The sequence below is a fragment of the Coregonus clupeaformis genome, chromosome 23, assembly GCF_020615455.1.
Source record: "Coregonus clupeaformis isolate EN_2021a chromosome 23, ASM2061545v1, whole genome shotgun sequence".
Taxonomy (NCBI): Eukaryota; Metazoa; Chordata; class Actinopteri; order Salmoniformes; family Salmonidae; genus Coregonus; species Coregonus clupeaformis.
Window position 1 is genome coordinate 35,726,634 of NC_059214.1, and position 14,988 is coordinate 35,741,621.

At 41.4% G+C, this 14,988-nt stretch overlaps 1 protein-coding gene across 1 annotated transcript in view; it reads left to right on the top strand.

Annotated features, from left to right (window-relative positions):
- Nucleotides 1-14,988, top strand: part of LOC121536153 (low-density lipoprotein receptor-related protein 1B) — a 189,014-nt gene that overhangs the window by 59,982 nt on the left and 114,044 nt on the right. Inside the window, exons 15-19 of the mRNA XM_045206691.1 lie at nt 8,742-8,873; nt 9,136-9,363; nt 10,189-10,363; nt 10,761-10,855; nt 13,871-14,020. Coding sequence (XP_045062626.1) covers nt 8,742-8,873; nt 9,136-9,363; nt 10,189-10,363; nt 10,761-10,855; nt 13,871-14,020 — 780 coding nt within the window. The remainder of the gene's footprint in view (nt 1-8,741; nt 8,874-9,135; nt 9,364-10,188; nt 10,364-10,760; nt 10,856-13,870; nt 14,021-14,988) is intronic.

Below are 14,988 nucleotides of genomic sequence, written 5' to 3' on the forward strand. Positions count from 1 at the left end.
TTTAGAAACATTGTATTCTTATTTACAAAAATAATTACTCCAAAATGACACAATACATTATTTACCATTCATTTCTATTGGGCACTCAATCATCTGAAACACATCCAAAATAAATAGCAAATGCATCCAACAAGTTTGTAGTCACAAGCTTGATGTAATCATTGCGTGATAGGAATATGGGACCAAATACTAAACTTTTGACTACTTTAATACACATAAGTGAATTTGTCCCAATACTTTTGGTCCCCTAAAATTGGGGGACTAGGTACAAAAAGTGCTGTAATTTCTAAACGGTTCACCTGATATGGATGATGTCCTCAAATTAAAGCTGACAGTCTGCACTTTCACCTCGTTCCAAATCCAAAGTGTTGGAGTAGAGAGCCAAAACCACAAAAAAAGTTGTCACTGTTCCAATAGTTTTGGAGCTCACTGTTAATTTCCCAGGCTTAGATTATAGCATTGATTGGGTGTTCATTCATTGCTCTTTGTTTCTAAAAGGATTTGCAGAAATTGATCTGTAAACAGAGCTGCTAGTCAAATAAATAATAATATCTTGGATGCTGGTATTGTCTTTCGTATACCGGCCACCTGGTTTACTCTCACACCCTTAAAAATGTAATTTACACAGCTGAGCAACAAATATCTCCCCTTTTAGCTTTCTATGAATGTAAGGCGCCATCCATGAATGTGTGTTAGTACTCTAGTAATCTGGTTTGCATCTATTTAGCAATCTCAGAATGATGCCAATGTGGTAGGAGTTAATTTGGCTGTTTCGTCCTCTGTATCTGCCTGCTCGTGACTGTTCTGCATAGATAAGTGTGAGGAAATTGAACTGCATTTCCGAAGAAGCCAGTAAGTATGTCTAATCCCATTTTAAAGAGCCCCCGTGGGCGAAACTTAGCTAATATCCAATCCAGCCAGCCAGTCCCAAAGCCTGAAGATGCTGGTGGTCTCTGCTTGGCCTTGCAGATCTGGACCAGAGAGACTGAGGGAGGGAGGTAGTGAAAGATAGAGGTAGACCACTGGAGAGCTGTGGGGGCTACAGTACTTGTCTCTGGGGGTGTTTGGTGGGTGCCAAAACTGGAGCTTGTCTGGGGGCGTCAACAGTCTGGTTGTAAATACATTATGTGTGACGAGGGGGGGGGGGGGGGGGGGCAGGGTTTTAGGATGGGTAACATGAGGTTCGAAAACAGGGAGGAGGTGCCAATGATTAGTTAAGGGGAATGCAGGTCCCAAGGCCTCGCAGTGAGGAACTGTAATTGGTTAGTTATAGCTGCGATAACACATCAAACAGATCCTAACACTCTCCCCTCCAGGCACTGGTGATCGGCAGCAGGCTCATATGATCATATTCGAAATGAAATGAATAGTATCAATACATTTGTATAATGATGTCTCAAGATATAACCATCATACTCATATTCTATTCTATTTACAAAGACACAATACAGTGTAGTAAGTACCAGTAGTTGAGTAATATTCATGGCTGCATTAATGCAATCAAATCTACTGATTGTGCCTAAAATGTTATTAAACAAAAGGACCTCTGAATGTATCTCCACATCTTTGCACTATGCTTGCTGAGAATAGGAATTAATACATCTGATCAGCATGCATTATGCATTGAATCACTGCATGGAAGTAAGCAGCTGCTTCAAATACAAGCAGGGTGATACTATTGGAAACTATAATTAACATTTTGTATTCAGATAACGGGCACCGCACATTTACAAGGTAAATATGTGTCTTTCCTACACAGCCCCCCTTGTCTCATTTGCTTGTGAGTGACAGAGAAAGAAAGGAGTGTTGATGATAATACAACCTGATTATAACACCTCGGGCTTGACAGAGCCACTACTCCCTGCGTTAGATAAACACAAACACGTTGAATTAATAATCAGATTTAGAGAATACACCGCTATTTTCCGCTGAATATCTATGCAGTCACATTAAAAAGAAAATGTAGCTTTCAAAACAGTGACTTTAAACAACAGCAACATAATACACTTCACATATTTTACTGTAACAGTTACTATGACTACCTGAGGCCTTTTATGAATATTCTAGCACCTCCTGAGAGTTTAGATACATTTTACAACAGCGAAGTGCACTAGCCCCAGTTTACATTACATTTTAGTAATTTATCAGACTTATCCAGAGCAACGTACAGTAGTGCGTGCATACATGTTTGTACTTTTTCGTACTGGTCCTCCTTGAGAATCAAATCCACAACCATGGCGTTGCAAGCACCATGCTCTACCAACTGAGCCACACAGGACTGGACATTACGTAGTATACCCAGTAGACTTTACGGTTTGGATTGAAAATATATCACTCTTTGGGCACCACCCTGTCTCTGCTCTCTGCGTCAGCTAAGCATGGGGGTTATTTATTTATGCGACATCTGCCAGTCTAGAAATGAGCACAGTCTTTCCCCCTGTTATTGTAATTTCTCATGGCAATGATTCAGCTGACTGCTGAACTGTATTCAGGCTTTTATTTTGTGTCATGTGTTGTCGGGTATGTTTTCAACTCACGTAGACAGAGCCATTTATCTCTAATAAACCATCTGAATGTATAATGGATTCAGCGAGACATAGTGGAAATTAGTTTGGAAATTAATTTGTCGAGCTTGTTTTGGGTAAATCGCTGCAAAAATGTATCTTTGTATCTGGTATGAAAGTGTACCAAAGGGAAATAACTGTCCAATCTAAAGAAGCTGTGCATTTATTTATCTGTAGTGACTTGGTGTTGACAAAGAAGGAGGAACTCTAGTGTCTGTTCGTATGCTGCTTATATACTGAAATACTGCTGGATCACTGTGGGGTTAAACCTTAGCAATATCCCACCAGACTTGTGCAATGAAATCAGTCTGGAGGAATTGTCAGCACTTACAGGTTTATGTTGGGATTTAAGAGTAGGCAGTTTTGGGCAGCGGTTTTGGTCCTACAATAACAGACTTGATGGAAGAGGAAAAGTCAATGTAAACTCAGAAGAGAGGGTGAGAGAGCGCAATGGAGAGAAAGTGATAGAGAAAGGAGGGAGAGGAAGTACATACAGAGAGTGAGACAGAGGGAGAGAGAGAGCGGGGGGGAGCAGATGGGAGAGGAAGTACACTGAGGCTGTGAACTCCTTAAGAGTCAGACAAATGAGTTCCAAGAGGCCTGTCTGTCAGCCAAGCCTTACCAGGAATAGGGAGTTATTTTACAATTTCTTGATTACTCTTTAGTTTGTATAATTAGGTTTGATGGGTCAGCATCCGTTACAAATGCAACTGCCCCAAAGATGTCCCACCTACCCCACCCATTTCTCCTGATGTATGCCAGTGGTTTAAACCACTTGAAAGCAGTGTTAAAACAAGAGAGCCAAGGTGGATGTAGAGTTGGGTAGTGGTATGTGTGGATAAGGTGGAGTGCCATCTGGTCAGCACAACTGTAACTGAGGGAGTCAGTGATATGGTTGAGCAGTACAGATGGCCAACTGGCCATTGAAAAACATTACACCCAGGTTGGCAGCTGTTCCTTTATTTCCTGCTCTTGACCTTTTCGATAGGTGTTAACGTTCCAGAATAGCCCTTTAATCATATTGGTCTGCTGAAAACTACAGAACTAAGCACCTGTATTTTCTGTTTTTATAAGCTTTGGTGCCTTTTACTGTTTACCCTGTCAGGAAGGTGAGCAGACATTTTGATCATATGCCCAAAAGCAGATCATGTTCTTGTACTTCAGCACTACCACTTCCTTTGCGATATATAGAGTGGACTGCCTACAAAGGATTCCCACAGAAATGGGACTCTTGGGAGGCTTTTTGTTTCAATTGACAGAAATGTGAGGTTTCCTGTTGAATCGTATATGTGGTGAAAGCTTTAAGTGCACATTCATGTATTTGTCATGGGCCAAGTGTTTCTCCTTCTTTTCCATATTTTTAGTTCTTTCTGCTGACAATTCTCTCTCTCTCTCTCTCTCTCTCTCTCTCTCTCTCTCGCACTCCTTCAGCGTCTAACCCATGTGAAGAGAATGATGGGCGTGGCCCGTGCTCACACATGTGTCTCATCAATTACAACCGTACTGCGTCCTGCACCTGTCCACACCTCAATATATATATTTATTACTGAGATCATGTGACACTTACATTGCACACAGGTGAACTTTATTTAACTAACTTCTGAAGGTAATTGGTTGCACCAGATCTTATTTAGGGGCGTCATAGCAAAGGGGGTGAATACATATGCACGCACCACTTTTCCGTTATTTATTTTTTAGAATTTTTTGAAACAAGTGATTTTTTTCATTTCACTTCACCAATTTGGTCCCATATTCCTAGCACGCAATGATTACATCAAGCTTGTGACTCTACAAACTTGTTGGATGCATTTGCTGTTTGTTTTGGTTGTGTTTCAGATTATTTTGTGCCCAATAGAAATGTATTGTTAATAATGTATTGTGTCATTTTGAAGTCACGTTTATTGTAAATAATAATCAAATATGTTTCTAAAAACGTCTACATGAATGTGAATGCTACCATGATCACGGATAATCCTGAATGAATCGTGAATAATGATGAGTGAGAACGTTACAGACACACAAATATAAGACATGCTAACCTCTCACCATTACAATAACATGAGATGTTAGCATTTTGGGGGAATGATATTTGTGCATCTGTAACTTTCTCAGTCATCGTTATTCATAATTCATTCAGGATTATCCATAATCATGGTAGCATCCACATTCATGTAGAAGTGTTTAGAAACATTGTATTCTTATTTACAAAAATAATTACTCCAAAATGACACAATACATTATTTACCATTCATTTATATTGGGCACTCAATCATCTGAAACACATCCAAAATAAATAGCAAATGCATCCAACAAGTTTGTAGTCACAAGCTTGATGTAATCATTGCGTGATAGGAATATGGGACCAAATACTAAACTTTTGACTACTTTAATACACATAAGTGAATTTGTCCCAATACTTTTGGTCCCCTGAAATTGGGGGACTAGGTACAAAAAGTGCTGTAATTTCTAAACGGTTCACCTGATATGGATGATGTCCTCAAATTAAAGCTGACAGTCTGCACTTTCACCTCGTTCCAAATCCAAAGTGTTGGAGTAGAGAGCCAAAACCACAAAAAAAGTTGTCACTGTTCCAATAGTTTTGGAGCTCACTGTTAATTTCCAGGCTTAGATTATAGCATTGATTGGGTGTTCATTCATTGCTCTTTGTTTCTAAAAGGATTTGCAGAAATTGATCTGTAAACAGAGCTGCTAGTCAAATAAATAATAATATCTTGGATGCTGGTATTGTCTTTCGTATACCGGCCACCTGGTTTACTCTCACACCCTTAAAAATGTAATTTACACAGCTGAGCAACAAATATCTCCCCTTTTAGCTTTCTATGAATGTAAGGCGCCATCCATGAATGTGTGTTAGTACTCTAGTAATCTGGTTTGCATCTATTTAGCAATCTCAGAATGATGCCAATGTGGTAGGAGTTAATTTGGCTGTTTCGTCCTCTGTATCTGCCTGCTCGTGACTGTTCTGCATAGATAAGTGTGAGGAAATTGAACTGCATTTCCGAAGAAGCCAGTAAGTATGTCTAATCCCATTTTAAAGAGCCCCGTGGGCGAAACTTGGCTAATATCCAATCCAGCCAGCCAGTCCCAAAGCCTGAAGATGCTGGTGGTCTCTGCTTGGCCTTGCAGATCTGGACCAGAGAGACTGAGGGAGGGAGGTAGTGAAAGATAGAGGTAGACCACTGGAGAGCTGTGGGGGCTACAGTACTTGTCTCTGGGGGTGTTTGGTGGGTGCCAAAACTGGAGCTTGTCTGGGGGCGTCAACAGTCTGGTTGTAAATACATTATGTGTGACGAGGGGTGGGGTGGGGGGGCAGGGTTTTAGGATGGGTAACATGAGGTTCGAAAACAGGGAGGAGGTGCCAATGATTAGTTAAGGGGAATGCAGGTCCCAAGGCCTCGCAGTGAGGAACTGTAATTGGTTAGTTATAGCTGCGATAACACATCAAACAGATCCTAACACTCTCCCCTCCAGGCACTGGTGATCGGCAGCAGGCTCATATGATCATATTCGAAATGAAATGAATAGTATCAATACATTTGTATAATGATGTCTCAAGATATAACCATCATACTCATATTCTATTCTATTTACAAAGACACAATACAGTGTAGTAAGTACCAGTAGTTGAGTAATATTCATGGCTGCATTAATGCAATCAAATCTACTGATTGTGCCTAAAATGTTATTAAACAAAAGGACCTCTGAATGTATCTCCACATCTTTGCACTATGCTTGCTGAGAATAGGAATTAATACATCTGATCAGCATGCATTATGCATTGAATCACTGCATGGAAGTAAGCAGCTGCTTCAAATACAAGCAGGGTGATACTATTGGAAACTATAATTAACATTTTGTATTCAGATAACGGGCACCGCACATTTACAAGGTAAATATGTGTCTTTCCTACACAGCCCCCTTGTCTCATTTGCTTGTGAGTGACAGAGAAAGAAAGGAGTGTTGATGATAATACAACCTGATTATAACACCTCGGGCTTGACAGAGCCACTACTCCCTGCGTTAGATAAACACAAACACGTTGAATTAATAATCAGATTTAGAGAATACACCGCTATTTTCCGCTGAATATCTATGCAGTCACATTAAAAAGAAAATGTAGCTTTCAAAACAGTGACTTTAAACAACAGCAACATAATACACTTCACATATTTTACTGTAACAGTTACTATGACTACCTGAGGCCTTTTATGAATATTCTAGCACCTCCTGAGAGTTTAGATACATTTTACAACAGCGAAGTGCACTAGCCCCAGTTTACATTACATTTTAGTAATTTATCAGACTTATCCAGAGCAACGTACAGTAGTGCGTGCATACATGTTTGTACTTTTTCGTACTGGTCCTCCTTGAGAATCAAATCCACAACCATGGCGTTGCAAGCACCATGCTCTACCAACTGAGCCACACAGGACTGGACATTACGTAGTATACCCAGTAGACTTTACGGTTTGGATTGAAAATATATCACTCTTTGGGCACCACCCTGTCTCTGCTCTCTGCGTCAGCTAAGCATGGGGGTTATTTATTTATGCGACATCTGCCAGTCTAGAAATGAGCACAGTCTTTCCCCTGTTATTGTAATTTCTCATGGCAATGATTCAGCTGACTGCTGAACTGTATTCAGGCTTTTATTTTGTGTCATGTGTTGTCGGGTATGTTTTCAACTCACGTAGACAGAGCCATTTATCTCTAATAAACCATCTGAATGTATAATGGATTCAGCGAGACATAGTGGAAATTAGTTTGGAAATTAATTTGTCGAGCTTGTTTTGGGTAAATCGCTGCAAAAATGTATCTTTGTATCTGGTATGAAAGTGTACCAAAGGGAAATAACTGTCCAATCTAAAGAAGCTGTGCATTTATTTATCTGTAGTGACTTGGTGTTGACAAAGAAGGAGGAACTCTAGTGTCTGTTCGTATGCTGCTTATATACTGAAATACTGCTGGATCACTGTGGGGTTAAACCTTAGCAATATCCCACCAGACTTGTGCAATGAAATCAGTCTGGAGGAATTGTCAGCACTTACAGGTTTATGTTGGGATTTAAGAGTAGGCAGTTTTGGGCAGCGGTTTTGGTCCTACAATAACAGACTTGATGGAAGAGGAAAAGTCAATGTAAACTCAGAAGAGAGGGTGAGAGAGCGCAATGGAGAGAAAGTGATAGAGAAAGGAGGGAGAGGAAGTACATACAGAGAGTGAGACAGAGGGAGAGAGAGAGCGGGGGGGAGCAGATGGGAGAGGAAGTACACTGAGGCTGTGAACTCCTTAAGAGTCAGACAAATGAGTTCCAAGAGGCCTGTCTGTCAGCCAAGCCTTACCAGGAATAGGGAGTTATTTTACAATTTCTTGATTACTCTTTAGTTTGTATAATTAGGTTTGATGGGTCAGCATCCGTTACAAATGCAACTGCCCCAAAGATGTCCCACCTACCCCACCCATTTCTCCTGATGTATGCCAGTGGTTTAAACCACTTGAAAGCAGTGTTAAAACAAGAGAGCCAAGGTGGATGTAGAGTTGGGTAGTGGTATGTGTGGATAAGGTGGAGTGCCATCTGGTCAGCACAACTGTAACTGAGGGAGTCAGTGATATGGTTGAGCAGTACAGATGGCCAACTGGCCATTGAAAAACATTACACCCAGGTTGGCAGCTGTTCCTTTATTTCCTGCTCTTGACCTTTTCGATAGGTGTTAACGTTCCAGAATAGCCCTTTAATCATATTGGTCTGCTGAAAACTACAGAACTAAGCACCTGTATTTTCTGTTTTTATAAGCTTTGGTGCCTTTTACTGTTTACCCTGTCAGGAAGGTGAGCAGACATTTTGATCATATGCCCAAAAGCAGATCATGTTCTTGTACTTCAGCACTACCACTTCCTTTGCGATATATAGAGTGGACTGCCTACAAAGGATTCCCACAGAAATGGGACTCTTGGGAGGCTTTTTGTTTCAATTGACAGAAATGTGAGGTTTCCTGTTGAATCGTATATGTGGTGAAAGCTTTAAGTGCACATTCATGTATTTGTCATGGGCCAAGTGTTTCTCCTTCTTTTCCATATTTTTAGTTCTTTCTGCTGACAATTCTCTCTCTCTCTCTCTCTCTCTCTCTCTCTCTCTCTCTCTCTCTCGCACTCCTTCAGCGTCTAACCCATGTGAAGAGAATGATGGGCGTGGCCCGTGCTCACACATGTGTCTCATCAATTACAACCGTACTGCGTCCTGCACCTGTCCACACCTCATGAAGCTTTCCCCCAACAAACAATCTTGCTTCGGTGAGTGGGACGGCCGTCTTCAATCTTTTAACACACCTGTATCTATCCTTTTCATTATCAAAGTCACAAAAAAGGGACTTTGTGCACAATCACATAAAAAATAACCATTATTTAATTGGCACTTGGGATTATGATTTGGGATAAATATCAGCATTTGCATGTCATATGTTACATCCATAACAATATCTGATTTTAAAGGTCAACCACTTCACAAATCAGTGGTAGCCATTGATATTTCTCTCCCCATCTGATTTTTCCATAGTGTTGAAAAGATTCCTCCTGTACGTCAGGCGGTCAGAGATCCGTGGGGTGGATATTGACAACCCTTACATGAACGTCATGACAGCACTGACCATCCCAGACATCGATGACGTCACAGTTGTGGATTACAATGCCCAGGAGGAGAGGATCTACTGGGCGGATGTGAAAACACAGACCATCAAACGGGCCTTCATCAACGGCACCCGGCTGGAGACTGTCATCTCTGGAGGTAGATACTGGCTCAATCCCACATTTTGACCAGGGTCCATATGGCTCTGGTCAAAGGTAGTGCACTATGTAGGGAATAGGGTGCCACTAGGGACGCACCCACTGTCTGTTCTTTATAAGTGTGTAACTCAGAGAGATAATAATGTAACAGAGGTGGATGAGTCATGATGACTAACCGTGATGACTCGTGTAAGCTCTCCCAAGCTAATTCCCAGGCTTTAGCTCAGTTGGCTAACACAGTCTTGTGGTATGCAGAAACTACGGCTACAATACTTTATAGACCTTTCAATAACGTAGTGCCAGTGTCTGCCACTCATTTCATTAACATGATGGACATTTACATTTTCTGATTGGCGTTGAAAAGGGATGAAAGACTCAGTGAAGACAACGGCACATCCGGAACTAACTTCTGCAATTATTGTTTGTTTTGTTGTGTCTGAAAGACTTTGATTGGAATCTCTGTTTTGCCTAATTGTATCACATGAAAGCACGTCGTCAAAGCAAGAACGACAATTGCTGTTTTTCAAGAAGTGTCTCCTCTCTCCTGTCATCCTAATTCCCGTTCTTGAAATTTGTGCCGGAGATATAATTAATGACCCCTGATAAAGAACAGAACAAAAACCTGCCTGCATAAGCTTTTTGACACATTCTATTATGTTTACTATCGCTGTATTTTTCAAATAGTGTTTTATACCAATGTTTTCGTACATGTTTGCTGTCCCAAGGTCTGCAGAAGTATCTGTCTAACTCATGACCCCTGTGACTCCATGTAAAACACATCGTTGGATGCCTGATTGACAGCCTTCCTCTCGTTATTTTCCCTCAGATATACTAAACTGCCGTGGGCTGGCTCTAGATTGGCTCTCTAGGAACTTATACTGGCTCAGCTCAGAGAATGACGAGTCTCAAATCAATGTCGCCCGCCTGGATGGGTCCCTGAAGACTTCTGTCATTCATGGGATTGATAAACCAAGGTGCCTTGTCGTGCACCCCGCCAAGGGGTAAGTAGATTAAACACCACGGCATCTGTGTATTTCACTACTATCTTCCGGGACTCAACATCAACGTGGTATTAGGAAATCTTCATTTTGTTGGAAGAAAAACAAAAACCTTCCAAGGTAGACAAGACACTTTGACATGTTTTTATAACAGTGAATTCCCATGCTTCTCTCATGAAAAGAAAACTTGTTCATAGAATTTGTAGCAATTATTCAGTGGAAATATATAGCTTGTATACAATTTAGTTGCACAGTATCAACATGAATAAAGTGAGCAGCTCTCACGAACTACAACTAAATTGAACAAATTCATTAAGAACTATAGAATAAGGAAATTATTATAAAGTATAACTGTAAAAATGTAATGTAATGTCTGTGTAATTTTGTTATTTCACATTAGGAAAATCTACTGGACAGATGGCAACACAATAAACATAGCCAACATGGATGGGAGCAACAGCAAGGTCCTTCACCAGAACCAACGGGAACCAGTCGGTCAGTTGAACATTATAGCTCTGTTTGTTCAGACTGTGGAACACTACTGCCTGTTCCAACACTATATGATTCCAACATTCTATATCATGGGACAGATTCAGAGGAGCAGTCCAACAACCAGCTGGCGGTATCTACCCTGTCCACTGTATGGTGTTCATTTTAGGACATCCCTATTCCCTATGAGGAGGCCAGGGCTACTTTGTATGTCGTAGGGAGTAGGGATGTCCTAAAATGAACACCGTTCAGTCACGTCTCCTCATAATGAGCACTAGGTGCATTTGTTGTGTATTTCCAAAGATACAAAGATAGCATCTTTCCAAATGGTAGGGGTTGAAGTCATTTGCTACACTTGACCTAACTGAAAACCTCTTCTGCTGCCATACACAGTTGTTCAACCTGAACTTCTACCGTATACTCAGATGATACAAGCTTCAGTGCACAATTGTTCATCTGCAGGTTCACGCCTCAAGCAGCGTGTTCTCACAGCACAGGCAGACCTACAAGGTCAAGTCTTCACTTTCTCAGATAAACACAGTACCGTTGTCTTCACTGTGTCTCAGTCAGGTAGGGTTGGTAGGCCCTGTCAGAAATATAAATTGCCAGCGTGCTATATACATCACATGACTTCATTGATGATGATGGGCCGGACCTGGGGACGGTGGTAAATTAATGATGTGTTGTGAATGTGAATCTGCCATCCATAATCTACACCAGGCGCGCACACACACACACAAACACACACCGTGGGAGACCGAGAGCTGTCCACAAACACAATTGAAGTAGCCCCCAGTTGCCACCATCAATAGTGCCATTCTGTCAAATCCCATCATGTCTGCTAGAGAATGGATTTAAAAAGGAAGGAGTCACTCTCTGGTCAAATGATTTATAATGTCAAGTGGAGGTCATAGAGATATCCCAGGCAGGCTGCAATGAATCATTCCAACAACCTCACAGACACATGCGCCCATGACACATGCACACACACACAGGCACACACACAAACAAACACACGTGCGTGCACGTGGACACATGACACATGCACATACACGCAGGCACACACACAAACAAACACACGTGCGCGCACATGCACCCATGACACATGCACACACACACGCAGGCACACACACACTCGCAAACACACACATGTGCACGCTCACACTTACACTCACTCCTATAGATACACACATAGTCCTACATCCATACTTTCACATATGGAGTCACATCCCAGGCTACAAAAAAGATTGCAACAATCTCACACTCACCCCAACAGACACATACAGTGCTATGAAAAAGTATTTGCCCCCTTTCTAATTTTCTCTACTTTTGCATATTTGTGATACTGAATGTTATCAGATCTTCAACCAAAACCTAATATTAGATAAAGGGAACATAAGTGAACAAATAACACAACAATTACATATTTATTTCATAAACAAAGTTATGCAACACCCAATTCCCCTGTGTGAAAAAGTAATTGCCCCCTTACACTCAATAACTGGTTGTGCCACCTTTAGCTGCAATGACTCCAACCAAATGAATTTTTGCCCACTCTTCCATGCAGAACTGCTTTAACTGCTTTGTCCTCCCGAGTGGCGCAGTGGTCTAAGGCACTGCATCGCAGTGCAAGCTGTGCCACTAGGAATCCAGGGTCTGTCGTAGCCGGCCGCGACCGGGAGACCCATGGGGCGGCGCACAATTGGCCCAGCGTCGTCCAGGGTAGGGGATGGAATGGCCGGCAGGGATGTAGCTCAGTTGGTAGAGCATGGCGTTTGCAACGCCAGGGTTGTGGGTTCGATTCCCACGGGGGGCCAGCATGAAAAATAAAATCATAAAAAATAAAATACAAAGAATGTAAACACTCACTAACTGTAAGTCGCCAGGCATAACTGGAACCATGTCGTCCAAAAAAATAATTTTGAATCATCTGTCCATAGAACGTTCTTCCAAGAGTCTTGATGATCATCCAGGTGCTTTTTGGCAAGCTTTAGTCAACTTTTTGGACGAGATGGGTCCCATTATGCCTGGCGAAAACCAAACACTGCATTCCACAGTAAGAACATCATACCAAAGGTCAAGCATGGTGGTGGTGGTGTGATGGTTTGGGGATGCTTTGCTGCCTCAGGACCTTGATGACTTGCCTTAATAGAGGGAACCATGAATTCTGCTCTGTATCAGAGAATTCTACAGGAGAATGTCAGACCATCCATCTGTGAGCTGAAGCTGAAGCGCAGCTGGGTCATGCAGCAAGACAATGATCCAAAACACACTATAAAGTCTACATGAAAATTGCTAAAAAGCAACACATTTGAAGTTTTGGAATGGCCTAGTCAAAGTCCAGACCTAATCCCAATTCAGATGTTGTGGCAGGACTTGAAACAAGCAGTTCATGCTTGAAAACCCACACATCACTGAGTTAAAGCAGTTCTGCATGGAAGAGTGGGCCAAAATTCCTCCACAGCGACGTGAGAGACTGATCAACAACTACAGGAAGCATTTGGTTGGAGTCATTGCAGCTAAAGGTGGCACAACCAGTTATTGAGTGTAAGGGGGCAATTACTTTTTCACACAGGGGAATTGGGTGTTGCATAACTTTGTTTATGAAATAAATATGTAATTGTTGTGTTATTTGTTCACTTATGTTCCCTTTATCTAATATTAGGTTTTGGTTGAAGATCTGATAACATTCAGTATCACAAATATGCAAAAGTAGAGAAAATTAGAAAGGGGGCAAATACTTTTTCATAGCACTGTATTATACAAACTGTACATTCAAACAACCATAGTACCTCTAATACTAGATGCATCTAGTATATGTGTACATTTGACTGATTGCCATCATGCGGACTAAGTCATTAAATATTTGACATGTGATGACGTTATTGCAACCAGTTTTTCCCACTTGGGTGGGCTTTACCATATCTGACACAATGATCTGGCTTAAAAAAGAAAATGCATCATATAGTCACATATAGGTTTTACACCTATTATTAACCCCCTGTCATTCTTCTCCGCCAGGTCTCTCTATAGACTACACAGCCAACAAGCTGTACTGGATCAGCTCTGGTAATGGCACTATCAACAGGTGCAATGTGGACGGTAGTGCACTGGAGGTGCTGGAGAGCATGAAGAGGGAGCTAACCAAAGCCTCGGCCCTGGCTGTTATGGGTGAGTTGTGGCTAGTTTAAAACGTATTGTACCCACATCCAATGACTTGCAGGTGCTGGGTACAAAAAACTATTGACATAAAGAGTAGATACACTGATGAATGCTCCCTCTGTTGTATTGTAAAACGTTTGGACCTGAAGGTCTTCATCAGGCTTGAATAGTGGAGCATGTCAGCGAGTGCATCAGATTCCCATCATGGATTAAGGGAGAAAGGGAGGATTAGGGCCTAGGTCTGTACATGTTGCTAGTTAAGTGGCTCCTGGATGAGGCCATTTAACCAGTGCTGTGGAATGACTGTGACAGTTCTGCTTCACTCTGTGTGAAATTGTCTGGGCATTAGATAATTAAACCACTGGCTGGAGCTGCATGTTGATTGATGATTGATTCTTTTTGTAATGAAAATGGATGTGGATGCCCATAGTGGAGTGTTGTTGCTTTGTATCAGTGCTGGATCTAATATGTTGGACATTATTACTCCGACATGGTGCTTCTTTTCAATAAGATGGCATTTCTTTCTCAAGACTATTTGTTTGTTTGTGCCATTGCACCATACATAATACAAAGACTCACACATGACTGAACTGATTCTAACACTTGGTCACACTTTAATGCAAAAGCCTATGTAGGTCACAGTCGAGTCTAAGGTGAAACGTTTGAAATCTGTGAATGAAACTTTTTCAATAAATACATAGTGGGAGTAGAAACAATATAAAGTTATCATTCTCTATTCTTTTCCCTCCACTGGTAACTAGTCAGCCTCATGGTAGGGCTTAAAACGAAGAGGAACGTTAAGTTTGGCCTCAGAGGATGAAAAAAGATATATGCCAAACGTCAAAGTAGAGGTTGTTAATGTAATTGATTTAAGACCAGATGGAAAGGGAAAAGTAAGACCACAGTGCATAAGACATTTAATTCAGCGCACAGCATCTGGCTTCAAAATTGCATTACTCTCACTACACCATTTTGGA